The 26,971-nt window shown below is 38.9% G+C and overlaps 1 protein-coding gene across 1 annotated transcript; it reads left to right on the forward strand.

Annotated features, from left to right (window-relative positions):
* The first annotated feature begins 1,275 nt into the window (after nt 1-1,275).
* On the forward strand, nt 1,276-21,047 carry scn2b (sodium channel, voltage-gated, type II, beta). The gene is made up of 6 exons (XM_061719136.1): nt 1,276-1,569; nt 12,417-12,577; nt 12,664-12,880; nt 13,487-13,679; nt 16,150-16,216; nt 17,557-21,047. The coding sequence occupies exons 1-5, from the start codon at nt 1,494-1,496 to the stop codon at nt 16,157-16,159; spliced, it is 657 nt and encodes a 218-aa protein (XP_061575120.1). The 5' UTR covers nt 1,276-1,493; the 3' UTR covers nt 16,160-16,216; nt 17,557-21,047.
* Nucleotides 21,048-26,971: the final 5,924 nt, after the last annotated feature.

The following is a 26,971-nucleotide window of genomic DNA, read 5'->3' on the forward strand; positions in this document are numbered from 1 at the left end:
CTTTAGCCCACATCCGCATCAGTTCTATTTCTTCATCTGTCTATACACCATAGATGCATTCCTCTGAGCATTTCCTTTTATTTTGAAATAAATATTAAGAGAAGACACGAGATGAGTGACCGGTCAGTACTTGTCTCTTTTATCTCCTGCTGCCTCCCACTCAGGAAGGAAGCTATGGATTAAACGATGATGGCTGGGGATGGGCTGTTTAATTTTTTGTTTCCAGGGCAGGCTGGCTCTGTTCTGTGGGGTCTTCTCACCCAAACAACGAAGGACTGTAGATGCAGTACAGCCTTTCTGTTTTTCACTCCACTGGCACAAGGTGTCCCCTTTTCTTCTAGGAGTTCAAGTGGTCATGTAGCCCTTCAGCTGTGTGGTGGTGGTGGGTGGGTGGGGGTGATGGGGGGGGCTTTTTGAATGACTAAATGACTACTCTGTCTGTCTCTGCTGTCTCCATTGATAAAACATTATTACTCATCCCAAAAGAATGAGGACACTATGTTATCTACCAGAATGTAAAATATAGGCGTTTGGCTGTTTGGGACTAAAAGAAGGAGTTTTGGTGTAGGCTTTCACTTAGTTTTATTTACGATGAACAAAAGCGTAACTTTGTCATCGCTCTTTTTGATCCTATCCTATTTTGATCCTATAATAATATAATATAAAATCCTATAATATTGTGACCACCTGTTTTATGTTCTAATATGACATAATTTTATTGTACATACATGTCAAAACGCGTTTAAGAGGATAGGGACATCACAAGCTTTTCCAAGTGTGTCTGAAATTCTGATACAAATAATCTCTTTAAATCTCTTTTAAAAATACACTTTTTAAAATGTGCTTTTACTTAACATCTAATAATGTACTCTATAATATCCAATGTTAGTATTTTCTAATGTTTTATTGTATTTCTATGTTCTTATGTTTTTATATTTTTGTCATTTTATTGGATTCTGCCTTTTAATTCTGCTCTTGTAAAAGCACCTTGTAACTGTGTTTGGAAAGGTGCTATACAAATAAAGCTTATTATTATTATTATTAAATTATTCTGTCATCTTTTCACTCTTTGGTATCAGTCTGTGTCATTTTCTTTTTTCCATGCATCTATCGATTGTTTTTGTTTTGTCTTGTTTTTTTGTTTTGTTTTGTATTTTCAATTCAATCGTATTTATAGAAAACATTTTACTCTAATTCATTTCTAAAATTCTTGTGGAAAATACACCCTTTATCTGCCCTCTGCTTTCGGCTTTTTTCTCTTCCGTCATTGGACCGACATCCATGAGATCAACCGTTATTAGGCTACAGACACTGCCAGCCATGTCCTGCCTCTAAACAAAATACAGATTTTTTTTTCCATATCATTGTAACGCACATACTAAGAGCAGACTTGCTAATTTTATCTTTTTCTATTTCATTACACTTTTTTTAATTCATAAAGAAATAACGCTGTTTTTAAATACTGATATTTGGTTTGAGCACACGGAGGGAAAATGTCTTCAGCCGCGCAGGAGAGGCGCTCCGGCGCTCCGCTGCTGAGCGCGCTGCTGCTGCTGCTCTCGCTTTCTGGTAAGAGCTCAAAACAGCCAAACCGAACCACAATAGAAATATAACCTATATAAACGGATCAAATGCGCGGAAGGATGATGCTTTCCTTTCACTCATGAATGAGTCCTTGCCATCTCAATGCGGAGATAAAGAAAGGGAGGCGGTGGAAGGAGCATAATGGATGTAATTTTCTCCATTTTGATAAGGCCTTCCATTAATACCATCTTGTCTTCAATACTTAACTGAAATTATTTCTCATTGCCTTTGATTAGACTGAATGGACTGATGTATGCACTCCACCAGTGTTCTGGTGCACCTGCACCCTTTATAGGCTTGTGACGCACAATATACGCAGAAATATTGGTTTAACGTGCGTTAGTAATAACAGATGTTTGTGTTTTCAGTGCTGTGATATATTGAAACGGGCTTTTAATGGGATTGGAACCATCTGATGTTGATGTTTAAATGCATGGGCCCACTCAGCAGCAGCCAGCCTCACAAGTCTTTGAACTTAGGTGAACTACTGAAGCTATAGATGGCATGACACGCAGACTTGTTATACATGATTCTCAGAAAATGTCATGCATATCACAAGGATGCCTCAACACCATGTTGTCCACACCAACTGTGATTACCGTAATCAAATAGGCCAAATATTTAGGTATGCAGTGACAACCAGCTGAAAGAACTGTGACATCACAGCCTCAGGCCCGCCTCCCCATCTTCATCTCCACCCAACTCCCCATCACCTGAATTTCCTGTACCGTGAAAGTTGGCAGCAAAAAGCTTGAAAAGCAGTTTTAAACTTTTTTTTTTTCTGCTTTGGACCATGGGAATCCATCTTGAGAACACTTTGTCATGTAAACTTGTTACGCTGAGCAGCAAACAAGATATTGTGAAGGGTCATCGTGCAGGGAGAGATCATTCCGTGGTCCAGCCAATGGTACGCTGGAGAAAAAGAGAAAAAAAGTTTATAAATAGACCTCAAATCGGGAAAAAAAGAAGCATTGTATCATTAGATGTGTGCAGTCACTTGCGTCATGCAACCTAATCTGGCAACATTTAACCACAGATAAGATTATTTTTGGTTTGGTGGATTGAATGACGCATTCATTTCCTGAATACACTGGCCTGAGCAGCCCAGTTTTAAAGATAAAGATAAAAGATGAAGATAAAGATAGGATGTGCAAAGTAGTAACAGCCAACCATACTGTTGGAAGACTTTCAGAATAACACCATATAAAAATCGAGGTTACTGGAAAATCATGAAGCATTGCTTGCCTTTGAACCACAGAGCTACAGTTCCCACAAAGAAGCACTAGAGGGCAGCAGCGCCATGAGCTGAACAGGCACCAAAAGCAAGGGAGTAGAAAGGAGATAAAAGAAAGGAGCTGCAGAGGAGGAGCAGCCACATCCACGTCAAAATTTTAAGTAAAAGGAGTCTGACAGATGTCATGATAATATATAGCTCCCGGTGCTGGCTTTTAGTTGGTCAAAGCACCTTTCTAGTAAACAAGATATCCAGAGTTCAAATCCCAACAGTGCTTTTTACCCCCAATAATCTGACAACTCATTCCTAACGTAAACTAGTCGTCTCCTGTGACACGGGACGTATTTACTCAGTCGTATTGGAATCAGTCCAAGCATACAGCTACAACCATAATGAACAGTTTTTACACTGTAAAAGAAAGAGGAGGGATGCTGGGACTGCCAAAATGTGAAAGATAGCATTGCAATAGCTCGCATCTGTACTGTAAAAACTGCACACAGGCAATAATGTAACTGTTACAGAAAGATGAGAATCACATCGCAATACTTGTCTGCAGAGTAATATCCAAGTCTGGTCAGTGTGGTTTATCACTTAAATGACTCCTATCTGTCTCATATTGTACAAATCTTCAGCAAAAATAACCTTGTTATTGTTGTTTAAAAGTTTAAACTCACTGTCTCCGAAGTGTACCTTAAGACAGCCAGATTGGAGGGGCAGAAGATCATAGTACTGGAAATATCCTTGAAACAATTTGACTGAAAACGCTGATCTATAGTTTCCAGGTTGCTTGCGACTTAATAGATGATAATAGCACTTATTATTAAAGCAGTGAAATAAGGTCATTTTACAGAACAGTGTGTCCCCATATGTGATTCTTTGTCCACAGGACACTAACACTGCAGCAGCATAAAATACTAACAGACGAAGACTGCATTGGTTCTTTAATGATTTTACAGGTTCTGATAGCCAGCCATATTCTAGTTTAGACCAGACATAATGAGAGTACTCTTCTATCCAATAGGAATTCTGCAGCTCCCTAAGGAACCCCCAACAGACATATTTTAGTAGTGTGCTATATTGGCCCACGGCTGCCGCAGTGTGCAGAACGCAGTGTAACTTTCTCCAAAGCAGGGGGCACTAGCGACTACCCCAGCAATCAACAACATGGCTAAAGCACATGTCAGGAATTCAAAGGCGCCGTGTTGAGACTGAAGTATAACGCACGTGAATGTGTGTATTTTACTAGAAACAAGAGTAACATTTACCACCAGAGCTGTCCGGGGCTACTTTAGAGTTATTGGTCCGCTGTTTACTGTCTTCCTCACATTTCTCTCACACCGAATACACAACAAAATATGGTTCAAGGGCCAAGCAGCCGCTGAGGATACATTTATTTTGGATGAATCTCTTTCTCTGCTCTAATGTGAGCAGCATGATGTACAGTTTTTGGTATTTTATCTGTGACAACTAAAAAACAAATAACCACCTCCTGCACCAGCAGACCATTCATGACCGAATGCAATGCAGAAATTGCAGCAAGTATTGTAGGATCAAAGCTGGTAATACGGTTGACACCACATATCGGCAGCTAATATTGCACTGCGGCTTATAGAACTAATGATAAACAAGCTAAGCTAAAAAGATGCCACTTTTAAAGGGGTTATACCACTGAGTCCCTATAAAGGAAGATAAACCTTTACTTTGAGCATCCTCTCAAGTATTAGCTGTTGGTTTTTGCTCTCTTTAGGCAGCTGTGGACCTTGTGTTTTCTCTTCAAGTTGGTATTCAGTAGGCTTTTAATCTGAAAAGCTTATCATTTTGTCATTGCGATATCACAGATTTCGATATCAGGATTTCACAAGACTGGATTTTCTGGATTGTAGTAAATGGGAGTCGGTTGCATTTCCAAGTTCTATTGATTCACACGCAGTACGTTTACATGCACTAACAGAAAGTCAAATTTTTGCCTTAATCCGACTGATATTGAATTTTCAAAAGCCATGCATACACCTTAGCCGGGCTGTAGTCAAACCGAACTGAAGCTCTTGAGATTGATCTTTTAGTGCCAGATAATGTGGTCCTACTTCGAGTTATCCGGCAACCCACGCTGAACCAAGCTAGCAACTACCCACTATCTTCCGGAAGTGATGACATCGCAAAAGCCAGAATATTAACACAGTAGGAGAAGAAGAAGAAGTGTTTGCCCCCTTCCTGATGTCTTATTTTTTTTGCATTTTTGTCGCACTTAAATGTTTCAGATCATCAAACAAATTTAAATATTAGACAAAGATAACACAAGTAAACACAAAATACAGTTTCTAAATGAAGGTTTTTATTATTAAGGGGAAAGAAATCCAAACCTACATAGCCCTGTGTGAAAAAGTGATTGCCCCCCCTGTTAAAACATAAATTAACTGTGGTTTATCACATCTTTGGAAAGCTGAGTTCAGTTTCTCTAGCCACACCCAGGCCTGATTACTGCCACACCTGTTCTCAATCAAGAAATTACTTAAAAAGGCCTTTCCATGAAAAAGTGAAGTAGATCAAAAGATCCTCAAAAGCTAGACATCATGCTGCGATTCCAAAGACATTCAGGAACAAATGAGAAACAAAGTAATTGAGATCTATCAGTCTGGAAAAGGTTTAAAAAGCCATTTTTAAAGCTTTGGGACTCCAGCGAACCACAGTGAGAGCCATTATTCACAAATTGAGAAAACATGGAACAGTGGTGAACCTTCCCAGGAGACCGGCCGACCAAAAATGACCCCAAGATGACTTATCCAAGAGGTCACAAAAGACCCCATAACAACATCCAGAGAACTGCAGGCCTCACTTGCCTCAATTAAGGTCATTGTGAATGACTCCACCATAAGAAAGAGACTGTGCAAAAATAGCCTGCATGGCAGAGTTCCAAGCCACTGCTGAGCAAAAAGAACACAAAGGCTCGTCTCAGTTTTTTGGCAGAAAACATCTTGATGATCCCCGAGACTTTTGGGGGCTGACGAAACCAAAGTTGAACTTTTTGGAAGGCGTATGTCCCATTACATCTGGCGTAAAAGTAACACAGCATTTCAGAAAAGGAACATCATAGCAACAGTAAAACATGATGGTGTTAGTGTGATGGTCTGGGTCTGTTTTGCTGCTTCAGGACCTGGAAGACTTGCTGTGGTAAATGGAACCATGAATTCTGCTGTCTACCAAAAAATCCTGAAGGAGAATGTCCAGCCATCTGTCGTGATCTCAAGCTGAAGCACTTGGGTAATGCAGCAGGACAATGATCCAAAACACCACAGCAAGTCCACCTTTGAATGGCTTAAGAAAAATAAAATGAAGACGTGGAGTGGCCTAGTCAGAGTCCCAACCTGAATCTGATTGAGATGCTGTGGCATGACCTTAAAAAGGCGGTTCCTGCTCAAAAACCCTCCAATGTGGCTGAATTACAACAATTCTGCAAAGATGAGTGGGCCAAAATTCCTCCACAGCGCTGTAAAAGACTCATTGCCAGTTATTGCAAACACTTGATTGCAGTTGTTGCTGCTGAGGGGCCCAACCAGTTATTAGGTTAAGGGGGCAATCACTTTTTCACACAGGGCCATGTATGTTTGGATTATTCTTTCCCCTTAATAATAAAAACCTTCATTTAAAAACTGTATTTTGATTTTACTTGTGTTATCTTTGTCTAATATTTAAATTTGTTTGTTTAAGTAGAAACAGATTTTCACACAACTGTAGCTAGATTTAGATGCACATGTAACCGCACTGACTTTGAATGTTAATAATATAGTTGGCCTATGAGATTGGTCCCTGCTGCCCCCCCAGCTTAGGTAATGGAGGGTGAATGCTAAAATGTATAGAAATTATAATGACCTTCATGAAAACCGAAGGGAAAGAGAAGTGAGGAAAACAAACAACCCACTCACACACAAAACACACACAGAGTTGTAAACCACTGTATTATTATCCAACTGTTTGGATCAACACTAAATGTATTCTTCCACAGGCCCGGGTCTACGAGGGTGCATAAGCATGCATTGCACCCCTCAGTTTGTGTTTGCATGCTCAGTTGAAAAGACGAAAAGAAAACTGACAAATGCGCGCGCGTCAGCCGGATTTATGGTTCCGCGTTAAATCAACGGCGTAGCCTACGGCGTAGGATACGCGGCGACGCGCACCATACGTTCGCGTCACCGCGTATCCTACGCCGTAAGCTCTGCGTTGGTGCCACACGGAACCATAAATCAGCCAGTGTCCGTCACTGATCTGCTTCCAGCAAGACGCTGCTCTCTGCTGCTCCGTTAACACAAAGTAACGATGGATATTCGGAAGTGGTTCAAGCACAACGATGCAAGCAAGTTTACAAGACTGTCTCAGAAAATTAGAATATTGTGATAAAGTCCTTTATTTTCCTGTAATGCAATTAAAAAAAAAAAGTCATACATTCTGGATTCATTACAAATCAACTGAAATATTGCAAGCCTTTTATTATTTTAATATTGCTGATTATGGCTTACAGTTTAAGATTAAGATTCCCAGAATATTATAATTTTTTGAGATAGGATATTTAGGTTTTCTTAAGCTGTAAGCCATGATCAGCAATATTAAAATAATAAAAGGCTTGCAATATTTCAGTTGATTTGTAATGAACCCAGAATGTATGACATTTTTGCATTACAGAAAATAAAGGACTTTATCACAATATTCTAATTTTCTGAGACAGTCTTGTATATTTATGGTTAAATTTATTTTTGTTGCTATGTTTTATTTTCTGTTGCTAGATTGTCTGATGGGTGAGGTAGTCCAGACTAAATGTAGCATTTTCTTTGTTCTGCAGCGATATTGCTGCAAAAATGCACTTGAAATACACTTCAAATATTGTTGTTTTGCTATTATTATTCCGCTTGAAATTATGGGAAAATGCATAATTTAGTGTTAAATAACGTGCCAGGCATGTGCACCCTCTCTGATCTGAAATGCACCCCTAGTCATCATTTTCTAGAACCGGCCCTGTTCTTCCACACTTCTACTTGAGTTTAACTACTTTGTTGTAAATTGGTCCTCACGCTGGTTTCTTTGGCCATGAATTTACCGGGAAAATAGATTTTGTGCGTGTGTGTGTGTGGGTGTTTTATATTTAAAAGTGTTTACTATTTTAGTAATCTGGCACTCCAGTTAAATTGTATTCTTTTTTTTTTCAACAAAAACATGATATTGCAAAATAATTAATGGATTTACATTTTTGTAACATCTGTACAGGCTATTTAGGGTCTATGTTGGTAGAAAAGCATAAAGTTATTTGTATGTATATTGTGACTTCTACTGTTATTGCAATATTCAGCAATGATATTGCACATCGCATATATTGCTAATGTAGTGAAACCCTAGCTTGTGTCATATTATCCAAGTCAAACTGGATTTAGCTCTGTAAATTAAAAAGTGTCACTTTCCTGATTAAAAGCTTTCCAAATTGTTTTAAAAATGAATAATAACCTCATCAGATTAAAACAACAACAGCAAAAACGTGTACTTTGCATACTGCAGTTCCTCTCCCGCTCAGCTCTTAAGTAGAACTACTATACAAGCATGTGGAAAATTCTCTGGAATTTCAGTCTTGTTTTAACGACAACCATATTTATTCTCCAGTCAATTTAAAATACAAACAGAAAATACCGAGACCTGGCTCTCTTAAACCGAATCTGGCGGTCAACTAATGTTGTTTTTTTTTTCTGTGTCTAAATTGAACTGCTATATGCCTGTCATTTTCAGAATTGTCAAATTATTAGCTGTGCATTCCTAAAATTAACTTTGTGACTAGGGGTGGGTATTGGGAAGGACCTCACGATACAATACGCATCACGATACTTGAGCCACGATACGATACACATTGCGATATCCCGATTATGCGATATCCCGATTATTATATTCTACATAGTTCACCGAAAAATTTAAAAATGCATTACACATCTTAAAATCCAAGTTGTATATATGTACATCAGATGATAATGATGGATCTTAAAATCCGAGTTGCACGTTCATCAGATTATAGTGACAATTCATGGGACAAACTGAGTCAAAACAATGTTTTATTATAACTATACAAGCTAAAGTTACAACATATTTGTAGGTATGTTTTTCATGTTATTTACATCATATGAAATTAACATTAAATCTAGTATGAGGTTGCTTTAATTATGTGGCAAATGATAATAAACACAAGAAAGATGGTACTAAAACCAAGGACAGGCACAGTGATCAGTCAGTATAGATATAAATCCATAAATAAATAAACCTCTGTCCATTATTTTTCATTTTTTAAGGACAAGCAATTGTGTTATATAAAAAATAAATTATAAAATGAAATGAAATAAAACCGGAGCTCAGTGCAGGGCCCTCCCGGGGTTGGTAGAGAGTGGCAATGCCCAGGACTGTCACTTAGGTAGGAGCACTGGGTGATATAATGGGAAAAAAATCGGGGATAAAAAATATATTAAAAAAAAAAAAAAAAAAAAAAAAATCGATATTCAAATTTTGAATATCGATATTGAATCGGCTGGAAAAGTATCGCGATATATTGCCATATCGATATTTTTGCCCACCCCTATTTGTGACACATTTTTAGCGTGTTTAACAGTAGCTATGTTTTTTCTGTAATCCTGCAACACTTTTATGAGTCAGGGACTAAGGATCAGTGAAAATGAGTATTTACACAAAATGTATCCATCTTGCAGGATTGGCATTGTAAAAGCATGTTGCTGTTCTAAATTTAAGCTTGTTTTTTTTTCCTATACCTAAACAATCAGTTTAGTCCCTAAAACTGATATGTTGTTTCCGATATCTAACATGGATTTGAACTTAATGCAAACATGGAGTGCTATGTAAATGGATAACTAGGAAATGAAAGAATATTAAGTAACAGTCAAACCTGTGACTTATTGGAATAAAACCTTTTCACGAGTAAACACTCCAAGACATGCATTTGTTCTCGGTGTTAATATTACTGTGGCAGGTGTGTCAGGGCACCAACACCAAAGAACCCCCCCAGCATCTCAGCAACGGCAGAAAAAAAAAGCACAGTTTTCAACACCCTGCGATAAGAGGAATGATAATCTTTCTAATGAGATAATTCCAAATCTGCTCAAAATATCACTTTGAAAGCACAACTACAGGCACATGCAGACAAGGGGCTTAACCTCCTAACAACTGACTAAAATGCATATTTTCGCTTTAAACATTTATTGGAAATGGCATTTTGCAACCACATTGAAAATGTGGGTCCACGAAGCAAAGACAACGCGGTAGTCCTGCCTTTCTTTTACATCTATACCGCAATGACCTTGTGATACAAGGGAACGGTTAAAGAAAACAAAGCAGTGAGCACGAAAAATGCATAAGGTACTGGAGCACAAAGATGGTTACATAGTGAGGTGGTCGTGGGTTTTGAAAGAGGAGTACGGGGACAGAGGTGTGAGAGGAGGCAAGGGAGGTGGACAAAGATGGGGAGAGGAACGAGGGAGGGGCAGAGAAAGAGGAGTCGCATGAGGGTTGCTTCACTGCAGTATTTCATCTGTTTGCAAGTCTCTGCATCTGCCTCTCTTTCTCACTAGCCACAGGACTGCTGAGTCAGCAAGAGCAGGAGTCTGAACCAAACTGTTTCTCACACTGCATATTAGTGCATGACTGATAGTAGCAAAGGCACTATGTCAGTGCTAATATGTGCATATGTGACAGAGGTGTCTGCTCAATCGCATCGCTGAAAGGTGTGTCTGCAGATAGGTCAGTTTTTACTGGGACGACATTGACAAAACACAGCTATGGGGATGAGCTCACTTTTGACGACGCTCACCCTACATGAGGGTGGTTGTGCATGTCACGTCCTGAATATGGAGCTGTGCTGCTGCATCCACACCAATCACTTAGGTGCGGTGTGCACATGGACAATTGTGTGTATGAATGTGTGTGAATTGTAAATATGGGGTGGGTGGAGATGTGTTAAGTGCAAGTGTGTGTGGTGCAGAGAGGCAGGCCTGTGGAGTGGTGCAGCAGCAGTGGGAAGAGAGCCAGAAACACTCGACTGCAGAGGAGAGATTGGTGCAGAGTCCCATTGCACACGCAAACACGCACATGCTGAAAGAGGCGCAGGGCTTCTGTCTGGGGAGTGTAAAGCCATGCTGAGACGAAATGTTTCAGGGCAGAAAAAAAACTTTTGGAACCTAAACTATGCTTTTGATTCCTTTCAAAGTATATCTTATGTGGTTATATTCTGTAGTATATTATACATTATATAAATATTGAAAGCAGAATGGCTTTCATTTAAAGAAAAGAAAAACCTTGGATAAATATTTTGGGTGTTGTGCATTTAATCCTCTTAAAGAGTCTCTTAAACTGTCTCCAGATTTTGTTTTGGGGATTATTATGTTAAAGACATTCTCCTCGGTCGGTCCTATACTGGTTTACAACAATGCTGGCCAACTATGTCGATCAATAAATAGATTCATTCTTATCTCTTTGGGCATAATGTTCCTGGTGCTGCTCACGTAACACAGGCACAAACCATGACCAACCCACCCCCATGCCATGTCCATGCAATAAAATTATAACATTTTGAACACTGGAAATAACAATAATAACAATACATTCTATGTCAACTTCAGCAGTCCAAAGGACCAAAATGCAGAGGACTTGTTTAGTTGTTGATTTACAAACTTAGGAGGCTAAACTTTGATGTGGTGATATAGAAGGCTCTTTTTTTGTTTCCTAAAGGCTCCTCCATGATGAACACCATTTTGCGAAAGTAGCTCAAGAGTCCCAAAAACTCTCCTGGCATTCTTGCGGCTAAAATAATTTGCACTAACGTCTGTTTAACTTGGAGTTATAGTTCAGCCAAGATCCCTCAAATATCCAAATCCCTCTAATGTATAAATACGGATTATGTTGGAATCATTCACCTAGAGATGCTGCCAAGAGGGACTGCTTATAAGTCAGAGCTCTGGATTTGATTCATTGTGTATTAGCCTACTGCAGTAATGACATAAATGTGACAGACAAAGGCTTACCAATTGATGCTGACAATATCTTAAGTGACCAGTGACTTAACTGGAACTTTAGATTCATACCATACTATCTTTTTTTTTTTTTTTAAGCACTTTAAGCACTGCTGAATTGGACCAAAGTGCTTTGCAGTGGGTAAATAAAAAGGTATGAGACTAAAACATTACAAAAACATAACTTGCATTAGACATAAAAACACAATATAAATAAAATGAGTTAAAATCAATTTCTAAAATGAAAAAGATTAAACCTATGTAAACAAAAATAACAAAAACAGCTTAAAGTCAACGTCTTGCATGGTGGCAAAGGCCAACTTAAAAACAGAAGGTAAAAGGAAGATTCAAGGATTAAGGTTAAAATGATGTACCAATGTAATGTAAAGATGGTGCAAGAGACCACAATATCAACTAAAAATAATCTTGCTATGCTAGCAGTTCACCTGTTCTTAACAGTTTTTTAATTCTTTTAATATTCAAATAAAAATGGAGAAAAATACATATTTCTTTGCTGTTGTTTACAGCATTGCTAGAGCTAATGTTGTTTTTATTTACAGGTTGTTCAAGCATGGATGTAATCGTGCCCAGCCGCATTAATGCACTTAATGGAACAACTGTTATAATCCCCTGCACGTTTACTTCCTGCTACAAGATGGACCTCACCAAGTTTGCCATGAATTGGACGTACCAGGACTCAGTAAACAGCACAGAGATGCCGGTAAAGTGGCTGTACATCTCCAAAAAGGTCATCTCCTGAGTCTGAAGTTTAAAGCCAGTTCTAAACTTTTTCTTCTCTTTCCATAGTTTATGACCTATTATAAGAAAAAAGGAATGCTACCAGTGCGCTCTGAGCGTTTTGGAGACAGGGTTGTGTTCACCGGGAACTTGGACAAGAATGACTTGTCTTTCACTCTATCAGACGTCCAGATGGAGGATGAGGGGTTGTACAAGTGCCACGTGAGAAACCCCCCAGACCGCATCCAGGGAATGGGTCTTATTGAACTTTATGTTGTCACAGAACGTAAGATGTAGACACTTCCTTCTGCAAATACAGAACACGTCTTTACTTGAAACCTAAGCCCGGCTTTGTAAATTAATTCCTTAATTTTGTTACAGCTCGCAGTCGTATCCGGTTAACCTAAAAATTAACAGTTTAATCGGAATTAGACATGCAGTGGGAAGCTTGATTTTACTTTAAAAAGCCATGAACCATTTGACTTTTTATGCCGTCACAGCAAATATATTTACTAGTTTAAGACGGATTGAATGTCTGGCTATACTATTTTATTCAAGAATATAACTGTAAACTGTATCCTGATATTTTAATAAAGAATACATTATCCGCAGCATCTGTAGCATATTGTGTGTGCATTTGCTTTGTTTCTATGGGGATCTGCCGGTGATGAGTCAGCTTTTTTACTTATTAATGACCAACAAGAGGTTGAACTCAGTCTTGCGGCATACCTCTCACTCTCTCCCACACACACAGACACGACATAGGCTAACTCAGCACCACTTTCCTTCTTTCCACTATGTTTAATCAGGCCTGCCGAGCTTTTAGCCAGCATTGCATTTGTCTCCATTCCTTGTCTGCATATGAATTAACCCTCTCCTCTTCCTACCCCAGTTCCTCCTCCAAGAGACTCAACCATTGCAGTTATTATTGGGGCATCAGTGGGCGGAGCATTGGCTCTGCTCATCCTGTCCATGGTGGTAGTGAAATGCCTTCGCCGACATCAGAAACAAGAGCTGATTTCAGAGGAAAAGATGGAGGAGGAAGGGAAGTTGGAGGCGGAAGCTGTTGCGGAGGAGGGGACCAAGTAAGAAATCTCTCCGTGAAATCAATAGTCCTCAACTGGAAATGTAAAACTACATCTAACATCAAAAACTAGTAAATGGTATGCCGTTCTTGTGGTAGTGACATGAGATGTTAATAGAGGTTGGCTTTAAGTATACAGCTGTTCTGGTAGCACATGCCAGAAACAAAGAGATAGTCATTTTGGCTATAGCAGGAAAATTAGGAAACATCTCCAGATCAGCATTTAAACTCAGTCTTTATGGCACCTGGTTAAACTGAAAAAGGACTTTCCCCAAGAGTTTTCATGGAAATAGAAAAATGCACATCCTTTTCTGGAAAAATCCTTGACTTTTAGACTATCTGCCTAAACTAACCCCCATGGTTGCCACGAAAACAGTAGTTAAAAGGAGGCAGATCCTTAGTTCCTGACTCATAAAAGTGTTGTATTCTTGAGGGGGTCTTTACAAGTGATGTGAAGGTTTGGTGAAAGTTTTTCAATTCGGTCAAAACATAATGTGCCAATATGCCTTTGTGCCATGTTACATTTTGGTTTATTAATTACATGACCATACGTTATCAGAACGAGTGCCCTAACACTTCAAATTCATAATTCATATTCATAATTCTTCCCTGAAGGCAAATTAATTGTTGCAGTAGTCATGTTTTTAAGCCTTTCCGAAGAGTCATTGTAGAGGTTTATTGGTGTGAGCAGGAAGGATCAAGTAGCGCAGCATCCAAACAAGGATGAATAATAATTCCAAAACCAATAATATTATTGAACAGGCTAAAATAAATGAGTGAAAAGTTAGTAACGATGGAAAAGCTACTCCAGCAAAGCTACTCCATGCTACCATGAGCAGCACTATTCTATATTCACAAGTGGAGGGAAAACTCAGCAAATTAGAATTGAGAGTTAAATGTCACTTGCTCTTGATTGGCTAAGAGTTTGCCCAACACACATCTCTGCCAAGGAGAAAAACATTTAATCCCACTCAGATTTAGGAAGAGAAGAGGGAACTTTAGAAGAGGATTTTAAGGATTTGGGGGGAATTTTCAGATTGGGAGAGGTTTGGAATCCTTCCAGCTCTCGGCTGCATCTCCCTCTGTTTCGGGCCACATGTCCTTCGACTCAAGGCTTTACCCAAGTTACTTTTGCTTCAGCTCGATTCCAACTGCTTTAACCCCTTTGTCCTGTGGCATCTTCTGTATTTTTAATTTTGGGACCTGCAGAACAAATGCTGCGCCTGAAAGTTTTTCATTTAAATCCTTTGGATTTTTACTCCTGTTTTTGTGCTTCTGTAAATTCCTTTTTTCTCATGCGTTAATCGTCAAATGTATGTCTCTGCAGACTCAAATTCAAGCAGATGTGAGTCTGTAGAGTCCATCTGGGCTTTTTGCCTGCAGCTGAACATGCATCACGTCGACTCACAGATCCCCAGGATCGTTACTTTGTTGTAGCGATGCTGTCTGTGATTTGAATTGCTGTATACATTGGCCAAAACTATATAAAATTAATTACGTTTAATAGATCAAACTTGACTCCCAATTCATAAGATCCAAGTTTAAATCTGCCTCTTCATTTTTGAAGTTTAGGTTTATTTATATTCTTTTTTTTTGCAGTCTGACAATTTCAGTATTATCATTTAACCATATTATAGTCACATATTACATTCTATGGCTAATACACATTTCTCGTACATTTGAACTCTTTGTCACCCAAGTATTATATAGGCAGGCAAATATATTAGGTTTTGTTTTGTTATTTTGGCTGTAACCATTTTTTTCAGAATGACCTTCAGTCTGCAACATCTGCGGTAATATGAGGTACACATGGTTAAAACTAGGCAGAGCTTATTCAGTACATCATTAATGCTTTGCGCTAACATAAAACATTCCTGCATTATCCATGTCCCTGCAAAGCTCTTCCCCTGTACTTTAGGACTCCTTTTGAATTTATTCTCTAGGACAAACAGGTATGGTGTTTTCGAGAATTTGAATAGCGCTTCCAAAATGGGTCAGATGAAAATTCATGACTTCAGATGGTCAATTATTGCTCAATTTCAATTTCTTCCATTAAAGGAAGTGCTAATTCAGTGAGGAGACCATCAATTTAATTGTCATAATTAATCATTCATACGGGTATGCTGCACAAGTGGGCCGGAGAAAATGCTCGCCTTTCTTGTGTAACCACAAAGGAAAGTTTAAACTTTTATTAGCTCAGCAGTGGTATATATCATTAAGAAAGACCAGTGAATCATGTGTTTTTCTTTTTTTACATGGCATAAGTAAGTAGAGAAGTAAAAAGAAAATGCTTCATCTTTTGTGTATGTTATTGTTGCTACATATAGAATAGCATGTATGTGCACTACACATGGCACATATATCCATTTTAAAAACAGAAAAACTAAACAGTACAAAACATTATTCTGGTATTCCTTTGAAAGCTATAGTAATGTGGTATGTTGTTGTGTTCCTCTTTTACTTTCTTTAAGGCAACCATAGCTGGATTTTTTGACTGAACCAGTGTCTCTGGAGCTTCCACTTCCACCAACTCATCAGGTAATAACCCACGACTGTCATCTGAACCATCACTCTCAGGACTGCAGGCAGAGGAGGCCATAAATGCAGGAATTGGTGTGGACAATTATGAATAAACAAATGAAGTAAAATCAGATGTCACACATGAGGGAAAACACTTTCATAGTTAAACAAGAAATAAAGCAGAAGCTACAAAATTTAAGTTATACCCACTACAAGACAAGGATCAAAATTATAAAACAACTGGAAACAACTGAACAATTTAATTAAATCAATCAATCAATCAATCAATCAACCAATCAATCAATCAATCAATCAATCAATCAATCAATCAATCAATCAATCAATCAATCAATCAATCAGTCAATCAGTCAATCAGTCAATCAGTCAATCAGTCAATCAACCAATCAATCAATCAATCAATCAATCAATCAATCAGTCAATCTGTTGTGTTTAGACAATAAAAGCCAATGTGCCATGCTTAATCAGAACCAAAAGCTAGAACTACTCAAAAACTTGTGAAGGAAACTGCTGATGGAGCTAATCTATTTGTTAAATTAAAAGGCAAAGTCAAAAACCCTACCAAGGTTCCTTGCACTTGTGATAGAAAAAAGCTAATAAGTCAGTTGCACTGTTATAACCTTGTACAAGGATGAGTTCTCCACACACGATAATCTCTGTCTTGTTGTTATTCCAATATTAAGAACTTTATTGCCAGTCAAGAGTGTCAGTGAGAATGTCAGATAGCTTTGTAGACCATCTACAAAATAATGAAAAGAGACATTCTGTTTTTTCAAAGCTAGATCCCAGGGAAACATAAAGACCAGGGGCCCCAATAGGGAACCCTGGGGTACCCCACAACTGAGTGAACACAAAGTTGAGTATATTTGACCTAAATTAACACAGAAACTATTTGGAAAGGTAGAATTGGCACTAAAAGGTTGTACCTTTTGATTCAGAATCAAAATACTTTATCTCTCAAGAAAGTTCGTAGGTTCGAGCAACTGCGATAGGCTGGATAGAGTTTATTCAAGGGCACAATGGCGCTTATCCAACACACAAGCCAGGATGAACTGAAACCAGACATTGGAAAAATCCAATTTAATTTGAGGTATGACCGTGATCAATTATAAACTGCCTTTTATAAAAGCTTAGAAATGGTCCTAAATTTAGTAAGAATGGAAGGATCAACACCGTTCCGGTTGATGACGGGCTGTATTTGTGACACAGCCAGACACCAGAGTGAAATTGATTAGATGAACAATTCTACATGTGATTTTTTATTTAATTTAAATATCTAATAAAAACATTTAATATTGTGAAAATTACAATATTGTTTAACATTTTCTGCTTTCTTTCAGACATATCCACCCCTCCCAGGAGAAGTTGTAGCGACTGCTTGAATCATTATCCACAGGACGTGTGTGTGTGTGTGTGTGTGGTTGCGTGCGTGCGTGTGTGTGTGTGTATCAAGTGGATTTGTTGGTATGGGAACTGAATATTTCTATGCGTATGTGTGTATTTTGGTATGTCTACATTAGATGTGTGTTTTTCCTTGAAACAAATCAGGGAGTTGCACATTAAACCTTCTTTATTTTATTTACACCTAAAAGAGGGTGTCACTACCTTTAGGTGTCTTCCATAAAACGCTGAATGCCATTTTCATTGCGTACTATTTCACAGGTTGGGCAGTTTGACCTAAAAATCTTTTCCACAATATATTTTGAATATTGAATTAAATAAAAACACATTTTACTTTTTTCGCTCAGTCTTTCAGAGGATATGATTTAGAATTGATTTTCATTCTTTAGTGGAAAAAAATAATATATATATATTTAAATTCCTTTCAGCTACAGTCAGTAAACATCAGTGACCTTTAACAGAGCTTGTAGAGGCAGAGTCTCTTAAGTTAAAACTTAATTACCTGAGAGCTTTGAGCACTTTTACATATTGAGTCCAATGTTTTCTACATAGCCTTAAAGCCATGTCTTGTAGATGATGTTGGTACAAGTTTAATGTCCCTCCGCAGCTGGATTCTGTTGTCATACATATGGCAAACTAGTCAGCGACTCAGTCAAAAACGTTTACACGCATCAAAAAGGTCTACCTGTGTCTAAGCAGGAGAATATTCTTAAACATTCCTTCCGCTTTTGGAGTTTTGACTAAACAACTGGCCTGTTCACCATCCTCTTTCAGAGAAAACATTGTGATTTGTCACAGTGGGTTCAGCACAGATGCAGGTAATCATATTTGCAGTTACTTCATTCTGTTCATGTGAGGTGTAATGAACTAAATAGTCAGTCACTATTATCTTTGAGCATCTTTTTTTGTATGTGAAGTGTATGTACTTGAGATTGCCCTCAAAAATTCTCACAAGTGATATAAAGGAGAGTGAGAATATCACATACAGTAGACACTATATCTTATTTTGATGGTGGAAGTATTATTTCGGCATTAAAATACATTTGTCAACTCAAAACCACAAGATTTCAAGTGAATTTTCTGGACAAAAGGCATCTGTTTGTGCCATTTTTTTTTTACTTCCACTTTTTACCAGTTAGTTTTTTTTTTATTTATTTTTATTTTTTTACAGCAAACATTAGAAGTATGTTCATGTTTTTATTGGCCTGGGAGTGATATAAATGAATAACTCCAAGTTAATGCTGCATGAATTCCTCTTCTGAGCACTTTTATGAGATTTAATACAAACACTATAGCCAAATTTATATATTTCTACTGCATATCAGACTGTCCACCCCTATGGTAGATATTTGTCAGTTAATCCTGGCTACTGCATCGTCATTTGGACTTTTTGGAAATGGCAGTGGCAGTATGGAGCATTTCACTCACCACAGTACCTACAAATCTAACACTGGATTGGGGGTACATAGATCAAGTTATCATTAACAATGTGACAACGTGATAGTAAAAAACTCACTGCATCACTATATTTTTCTAGTTTATGTTAGTCTCAAGCTAAATTAATATCTATGGCAGATTTTAACAAAGGCCATCACACAGCAAGCAGTTATTTACCACCGCTTACTATTACCCTTGCCACACACTTGGGCTCAAAATAAAAAGGAATTTGTACCAAATAAGTAGTAAGATGTTTACATGAATCGACTGACTACGTAGAACAAAACTCTAAGCACTAATGAACCTTGATTGATCTACGAGGTGTAATCATCCACTAAAAATGGTCAAATGTCTTATTTTGACAGCTGAAGCATGCACAGTTAACTCTACTGCCATGATTGCATTTTGTTTCACATATTACATTTTCCAAAAGACAATTGTTATATTGTAAAAAAAAAAATGTTAGAACTTTATTCTTTTAGAAATGAATGTCTATGTGAGTCAGAGCGTGTTTAAGCTTCCCTTCTCTGTACTGTAGCTATTTATCAATTATTGTAATCCCTGAATATTATTTTTACTTCATTCACGCATTTACCCACACACTTAAGTTTTGTATCGCTGGGATCAAGTTGAACTTGGATGTGTTTGCTTTGCATCCTGCAAACCGTCCATTAACAACTAAATGTTAAAAATATTTTGTATTTTGGAAAAAACGCTAGTACAAGTTTTGCTATTACTCTTGAAGCTGAGCTTAACAGGAACCCTATTATTGAAGACTTGAGAAACAAATAACAGAATGGCTATAATCCAAAATACACACTCCCAAGTTTGTAGATAGTAAAATATAACTATATGAAATAGCTGTTAAGTTTATTGAAAAAAGAAAAAATCATTCTATCGGACTCCAAAGTAATGCCTTTACCTCAACAGTGGTGTGTGAAACCATATGTATTGCTTTGCACATTAACACGCTAACACCTGTTCTAATGTACAGTAATCACCGCTGAGAGCATGAGGGTAGAAGTGAAATGAGGAAAATATATGATGTTCTACAAATATTTAGATGTTTCTTAGATGTGGTAGTGTAATGATCATTCATTCAGTTAGAGCAGTTTGATTGTTCCAACAAGTCATCCTAGTTAATGACTTGATCACTCTTAATTGATCTAGCATGTGAACTTTGAATCTCTGGATGTCCTATGATGTTTTAATTATAATGTGTAACAGGCCTGCTGTGTCACAGAGGAATGTCTTGACTGATACATATAATACTGGAGGATGGTGAAAGCCTCCAGATATGGTTGCGTGGCCAGGCCTCGTTTTCTGTTATTGTTTACAAAGAAAAAAAAAGTATACATGTCTGTGTTTGTGCCTTTTTGGGTCGAAGGCCTCAATTAGGATCTTTTTTAATGTTTTATATCAATTATGATTGTACATTTTGTGTATATTTAAATGAAAAGTATGTCCATGTATATTTAAAAAAGCACATGTTTATCATCACAAAAGTATATCCCCAATGATGTGGAGCTGTTATGATCAATAAAGCACTGGATATTATTGGTTTTTGATGAACCGCAGTAAAGTGGTTGTTAGTTAAAATGCAAAAGTTGTTGGAGAGGGGGAAAAATATCCTTAAACCACACAGCTGTCTGGTCTGGAAAGCCCTAATTCTGTCGCCTTTCATGGAACGCTGATTTCTCTGCGGAGTCATGCATGTTTAAGTTGCAGTTTTGCAGGTTTTGTTTGAAGTATGACATTATAAACTGTATTCTATTTTTCTTGTATTTCTCAAGTAGGAACAAGTAAACCACAAAAGATAACAATATTATATATAAAACAGATTTCCCATTCTGTGTTACTGTTTCCCACCTGCAGCCTGAATTTGCCCTGAGTACTTGCTCTTGTTTCACACTAAATGTTAGTTGACATCACATAAATGCTTGCACTGTGCTGCCTCTGAACAAGTAGCAATCATTATATTATGTATTTTGAATAAAGATATAGAAAAATGTCTCGTTTTTGTCCTACCTCGTATCTCTGCATTCTGTAGCTTTAATGCTGAGTGTCCCTTGAGCTGGTCCTATTTGGCACCAGTCAAGAAATCACTGCATACAAGGTATCACTGATGGGATATGAAAGAAAAGCTACTTTATAATCAACTCACATCGCACGTCTTTGCAATGTGAGATAGAAGCAAGTAAACTTAAAAAAAGGAAAACTTGGAACAACATAAAAACGCATAGAATTGTCTTAACAAACAACTACACAAATCTACCAGCACCCTCAACTCTTTGATCCCCTCAGTGTAACAATCCATAAGCCATTTCTTAATTTTCCCTGGTGCATCATCAAATCTGCTCTATGTTGCGTCCTTTCTTTCACAGTTATATTGCACCGTCATGCATGCATAGTTTCCCAGCACAAGAGCAGTTTCAGTTGTGTCAAAGAATGCCTCCTCTTTACCACAATGACAGCTTAAATATTGAATGTAGCATACATGAGCGTTAACCAAACCCAGTCCTCAGATCTCATCAAGGAGGACAGCCTGGCACCACTCCCTTGAGCTAGTCAGAGGTGACTTTGTGAATGCAGGGTATGTATTTTCAGCTTTTAATGAACAGACAAAATATAATATGACGCCCTTAGTCTGTAAGTTTGGACATTTCTCAGAAACCAAAACGGCATACGTCACAACAATTTCAACAAATAAGATTTTGCAACTCTTTGGAGATGGTTATCAAAGCGACTCCCTTTCACCATGTACATTTTTGGATTGTCACAAATATCACAAGTGGATCTGATGAAAGTAGTGGTGACAGAGTTCACTTCAGTGCCACCAAAAACCAAGATAGTGAACCAGAACCACAGGAATCTTACTCGTCTATTCAAAGTAAAAAAAAACAAAAAAAAAACTGATGCAATGATGTGCAGCAATATACAAGCTGTAAATTTGTGCTGCATTTGTCGTCAGATGCAGCACTCTGGGTACATCTGAGAAAATGAACAGGAAAATGAACACGAAAACCGCAGACCTCCTTGACTACTAAAAAAGTATAAAAATCTACAGTGGCTGCTAAAATTGCAGAAAGCCTATAGGGAGTATTTCATTTGTCTGCTTTAGGACATAAATACGGAAATAAATATGGCAGACTTGATGGAATCTACAAAGCTCCACAGCCTCAACCAAGTGATTATTATTCATTCACACGTGCACTGACACAGATTGAAGACAACCTACTGTATCATATCATCTCTTAATATAAATGGTTCTTTTTAAGGTAACAAAAATGACTTTTGGTTTAAGATAAGATAAAAGTTATACTGAATCTGTTAAGTCGTCTCAACGGCCCAAACAGCAACACCAACTGTACTGCAGAGAATAAAAGAAATATTAATTTTGATTTTAAGCATTTGATATGAATGATCAAAATTAAACAGTGCCTTTAGGATTATTTGGTTTACTGCTCATAAAAGTATTTAAGTTTTTATTTTATCAACAAGCAATGTAGCAATGAAAAGGTCCCTTGTTATAGTTTGCAAGTAATAATAAAGCTTTTTGACACGACTTGATGTCACGCGCTGAATACAGAATCTTGTAACACACAGGTGAACAATATCAATGATAAGAAAGCAGAAGGTGTATTCAAGTTTCCTTGCTTTGATAATCTGATCATTTCCTGCTCAATACCTCCATATTGACACAGATATTCTGAACCATGCAACTTGGGGTAAAACCAAATCTCCAAAAAGGAAGCCGTCACTCAGAGGGCATCTGCACAGTCTGCACAGGTTTCATTACAGCACTGATGTCCGCTATTTAACAACTCCAAATTCTAAAGCAGAGGTGTGTGTGAATCTTTATGTACTGCAGACGCGGCATTAACTTTAGATAAAACTCACCTTTTGATGGTTGCTGTTCCTCACTGAAAGACAGGTGCATGGACACACATTAACACGAAAGGTGCATAATCTGCGGCAACATTACATGCTAGACAAAAAAAAGAGGAAAGAGATGCAACTGCAACAACTACCAAAGGAACAGAGTCAAGCATGCAGCAACTAAATAAAAAAGGTAAAAAGTGAAATAACACAAAAAGATAGAAAAAGGGGATGGACAGATGAAGAGATGAAGCAGGGAGAGGCCCACCCCACTTGTCCTGGTCCACTCAGATGCGCTCTGAAATATGCTCACTCACCGGCTGGTGCAAAGAGAAAGAGAAGCAGGCAGAGAGAAAGGGGGAGGGGAGAGAGCAGGTCGAAGTGCAGGGTGAGATGAAGGTTAATCAGGGAGGTGAAGTAGTGGATAAAAGAATAAGACAGAGGTATAAAAAAGAAATTGCCAGAATTCTCGAAATACTTAGCTGGATTCAGACCAGCTCAGATGCACAAGTCCATTGCAGCATTTTACTGCCTTGGCCGTCCCAGAAACAGATCTTCCACTCCCTCCCTCTCTCCTCCTCCCATCTCACCTCCCTCCTTTGCCTCCTGTCATCTCTCCTCCCCCAGCTCCTGTCATACCCCCCCTACACAATCTCCCGTGCTCCCCTATCCGCCCCTCCCTGCTCTCCTCCTACACTCATCCTGTCCTCCCCGAACTCCTCTCCTCTCACCCTTATCCTCCTGTCCAGATCCCCAACGTTCTCTTCTGCTTCTGCATCAGTGTTACATCCCCAGCCTTCCTTTTACACACTGAATCCAAGGTCACCCTGTCCAAAGACAGGTGTTTGTGCATGTGTGCTCATGTGTCAGTGTGCATGTGCAAAGATGTGTCTGTATCTCATTACAGTAAGTGTTTGTGTTTAATTATCCTTCACTTCCTTTGCATTTGTTTTTTTGTTTGTTTTTGTAATCTCAACTTTGTATCTGTAAATGTACCTACCCATATACCCCACTCCATTACACCATTGTACCTCTCACAATCATATTTCAGATTTTACTGCAGCTGAAAAGAAATATTTACATGTACATCATCATTACACCTTTTTATTATTATTATTAGGGCCCGAGCACTTGCAGTGCGAAGGCCCTATTGTATCTGTAGGAATTCTTCGCGTTATTAGGGCCCGAGCACTTGCAGTGCGAAGGCCCTATTGTATCTGTAGGAATTATTCTTCTTCTTCTTATTGTTCTGACAAAAGGAAGGCCTTTTTGCCCCCCTAAACGTGCCCAAAAAGTCACCAAATTTTCCATGCAAGTCAGGCCTGGCGAAAAATTTGATATTTAATGGTTTACATTAATGGGCGTGGCAAAATGGCTCAACAGCGCCCCCCGGAAAACTTTGTGCCTCAAGCCCCACAATGCGGTTTGTCGTACATGCACGAAAATCGGTACACACCTGTATCATGGCCCAACTTAAAGAAAAGTCTCTGGGCGTCATGTCGAGAAACCGAACAGGAAGTCGGCCATTTTGAATTAATCGTGTCATTTTGGCGAAATTTATGCCTTCCTTCGGCAGTTAATACGGCCCGAACCGTAACGTGCACCCAGGTGTGTTATACATCAAAATGTGCGTCTCCATCCTCCGACACCACGCATTACTTTTCTCTTTCAAAAGCGTTACCGTGGCGACGCTAGACGCCGAAAAGCGCGCCCACCCTTCGTCTGATTGGTTCAGACAGAAAAAACTTTGCGCCTCAAGCCCCTCAATACGGTTTGACGTACATGAACGAAAATCGCTACACACCTGTATCATGTCGCAACTTAAAGAAAAGTCTCTTGGCGCCACGGCCGAAACCGAACAGGAAGTCGGCCATTTTGAACATTCTGAATTAATCGCGTAATTTTGGAGCAATATATGCCATTCCTTCGAGAATTAATACGGCCCGAACCGTATCGTGAACCCAGATGTGTTATACATCAAAATGTGCGTCTCCATCCTGCGACTACACGCATTACTTTTCTCTTTCAAAAGTGTTACAGTGGCGACGCTAGACGCCAACAAGCGCACCCCCCCTTCATCTGATTGGTCCATATTTGATAGTTCCCCAAAAGGCACCAAATTTGGCACGCAAATAAATGTGATATTTCATGGTTTGCATTAATGGGCGTGGCAAAATGGCTCAACAGCGCCCCCCGGAAAACTTTGTGCCTCAAGCCCCACAATACGGTTTGACGTACATGCACCAAAATCGCTATACACCTGTATCATGGCATAGCTTAAAGAAAAGTCTCTTAGAGCCATGGCCGAAACCGAACAAGAAGTCGGCCATTTTGAAATCTGATTGGTCCATATTTGATAGTTCTCCAAAAGTCACCAAATTTTGCATGCAAGACAGACTTGGCGATAAATTTGATATTTCATGGTTTGCATTAATGGGCGTGGCCTAACGGCTCAACAGCGCCCCCTAGAATACTTTTCTCTGCCATAACTTTTGAATGGTTTGACATAGGAAGTTGTGGGTGGTGTCATGGGACTCTGTATGGAGTCCTTGAGCTTCGTTGGCCTTAATTAGCCCCGCCCCTTCTTCTGATTGGTTGTCCCGATTTTCTGCTATATCTTTGGAATGGTTTGACATAGAGAGTCGTGGCTGGTGTCATCAGATTCTTTATGGAGTCCTTGACCTTCATTGGCCTGAATTAGCCCCGCCCCTTCTTCTGATTGGTTGTCCCTTTTTTCTGCTATAACTTTTGAATGGTTTGACATAGGAAGTTGTGGGTGATGTCATGGGACTCTGTAATGAGTTCTTAAGCTTCGTTGGCCTTAATTAGCCCCGTCCCTTCTTCTGATTGGTTGTCCCGGTTTTCTGCTATAACTTTTGAATGGTTTGACATAGAGAGTCGTGGGTGATGTCATTAGACTCTGTATGGAGTCCTTGACCTTCGTTGGCCTGAATTAGCCCCGCCCCTTCTTCTGATTGGTTGTCCCTTTTTTCTGCTATAACTTTTGAATGGTTTGACATAGGAAGTCGTGGGTGGTGTCATTTCTGATATGCTAATGGGGGGCGGTGGCCCTGAGTGCGAGGGCCCGTTCATCGCTGCTTGCAGCTTTAATTATTATTATTATTAGGGCCCGAGCACTTGCAGTGCGAAGGCCCTATTGTATCTGTAGGAATTATTTGTATTTTTTTTATTATTATTATTCTTATTATTTTTCTGACGAAAGGAGGGCCTTTTTGCCCCCCTAAACGTGCCCAAAAAGTCACCAAATTTTGCACCCAAGCCAGGCCTGGCGAAAAATTTGATATTTAATGGTTTGCATTAATGGGCGTGGCAAAATGGCTCAACAGCGCCCCCTTGAAAACTTTGTGCCTCAAGCCCCACGATACGGTTTGACGTACATGCTTGAAAATGGGTACACGCCTGTATCATGACGTAACTTAAAGAAAAGTCTCTTGGCGTCATGCCCGAAACCGAACAGGATGTCGGCCATTTTGAATTAGTCGTGTCATTTTGGCGAAATTTATGCCATTCCTTCGGCAGTTAATACGGCCCGAACCGTAATGAGCACCCAGGTGTGTTATACATCAAAATGTGCGTCTCCATCCTGCGACACAACGCATTACTTTTCTCTCTCAAAAGCGTTACCGTGGCGACGCTAGACGCCAAAAAGCGCGCCCACCCTTCATCTGATTGGTTCAGACAGAAAAAACTTTGCGCCTCAAGCCCCATAATACGGTTTGACGTACATGAACGAAAGTCGGTACACACTTGTATCATGTTGCAACTTACAGAAAAGTCTCTTGGCACCATGGTCGAAACCGAACAGGAAGTCGGCCATTTTGAACATTCTGAATGAATCACGTAATTTTGGAGCAATATATGCCATTCCTTCGAGAATTAATACGGCCCGAACCGTAATGTGCACCCAGATGTGTTATACATCAAAATGTGCGTCTCCATCCTGCGACTACACGCATTACTTTTCTCTTTCAAAAGTGTTACCGTGGCGACGCTAGACGCCAACAAGCGCACCCCCCC

The sequence above is a fragment of the Cololabis saira genome, chromosome 4 (genome assembly GCF_033807715.1).
Source record: "Cololabis saira isolate AMF1-May2022 chromosome 4, fColSai1.1, whole genome shotgun sequence".
In the NCBI taxonomy this organism is placed as follows: domain Eukaryota; kingdom Metazoa; phylum Chordata; class Actinopteri; order Beloniformes; family Belonidae; genus Cololabis; species Cololabis saira.

What these genes read in the sequence shown, in the direction of transcription:
- scn2b (XM_061719136.1), top strand. Translation starts at nt 1,494, where the DNA reads ATGTCTTCAGCCGCGCAGGAGAGGCGCTCCGGCGCTCCGCTGCTGAGC. An exon ending in GCTGCTGCTCTCGCTTTCTG is followed by an intron (nt 1,570 to 12,416) that starts GTAAGAGCTCAA and finishes TTTTATTTACAG; the next exon opens with GTTGTTCAAGCATGGATGTA. An exon ending in TAAACAGCACAGAGATGCCG is followed by an intron (nt 12,578 to 12,663) that starts GTAAAGTGGCTG and finishes CTCTTTCCATAG; the next exon opens with TTTATGACCTATTATAAGAA.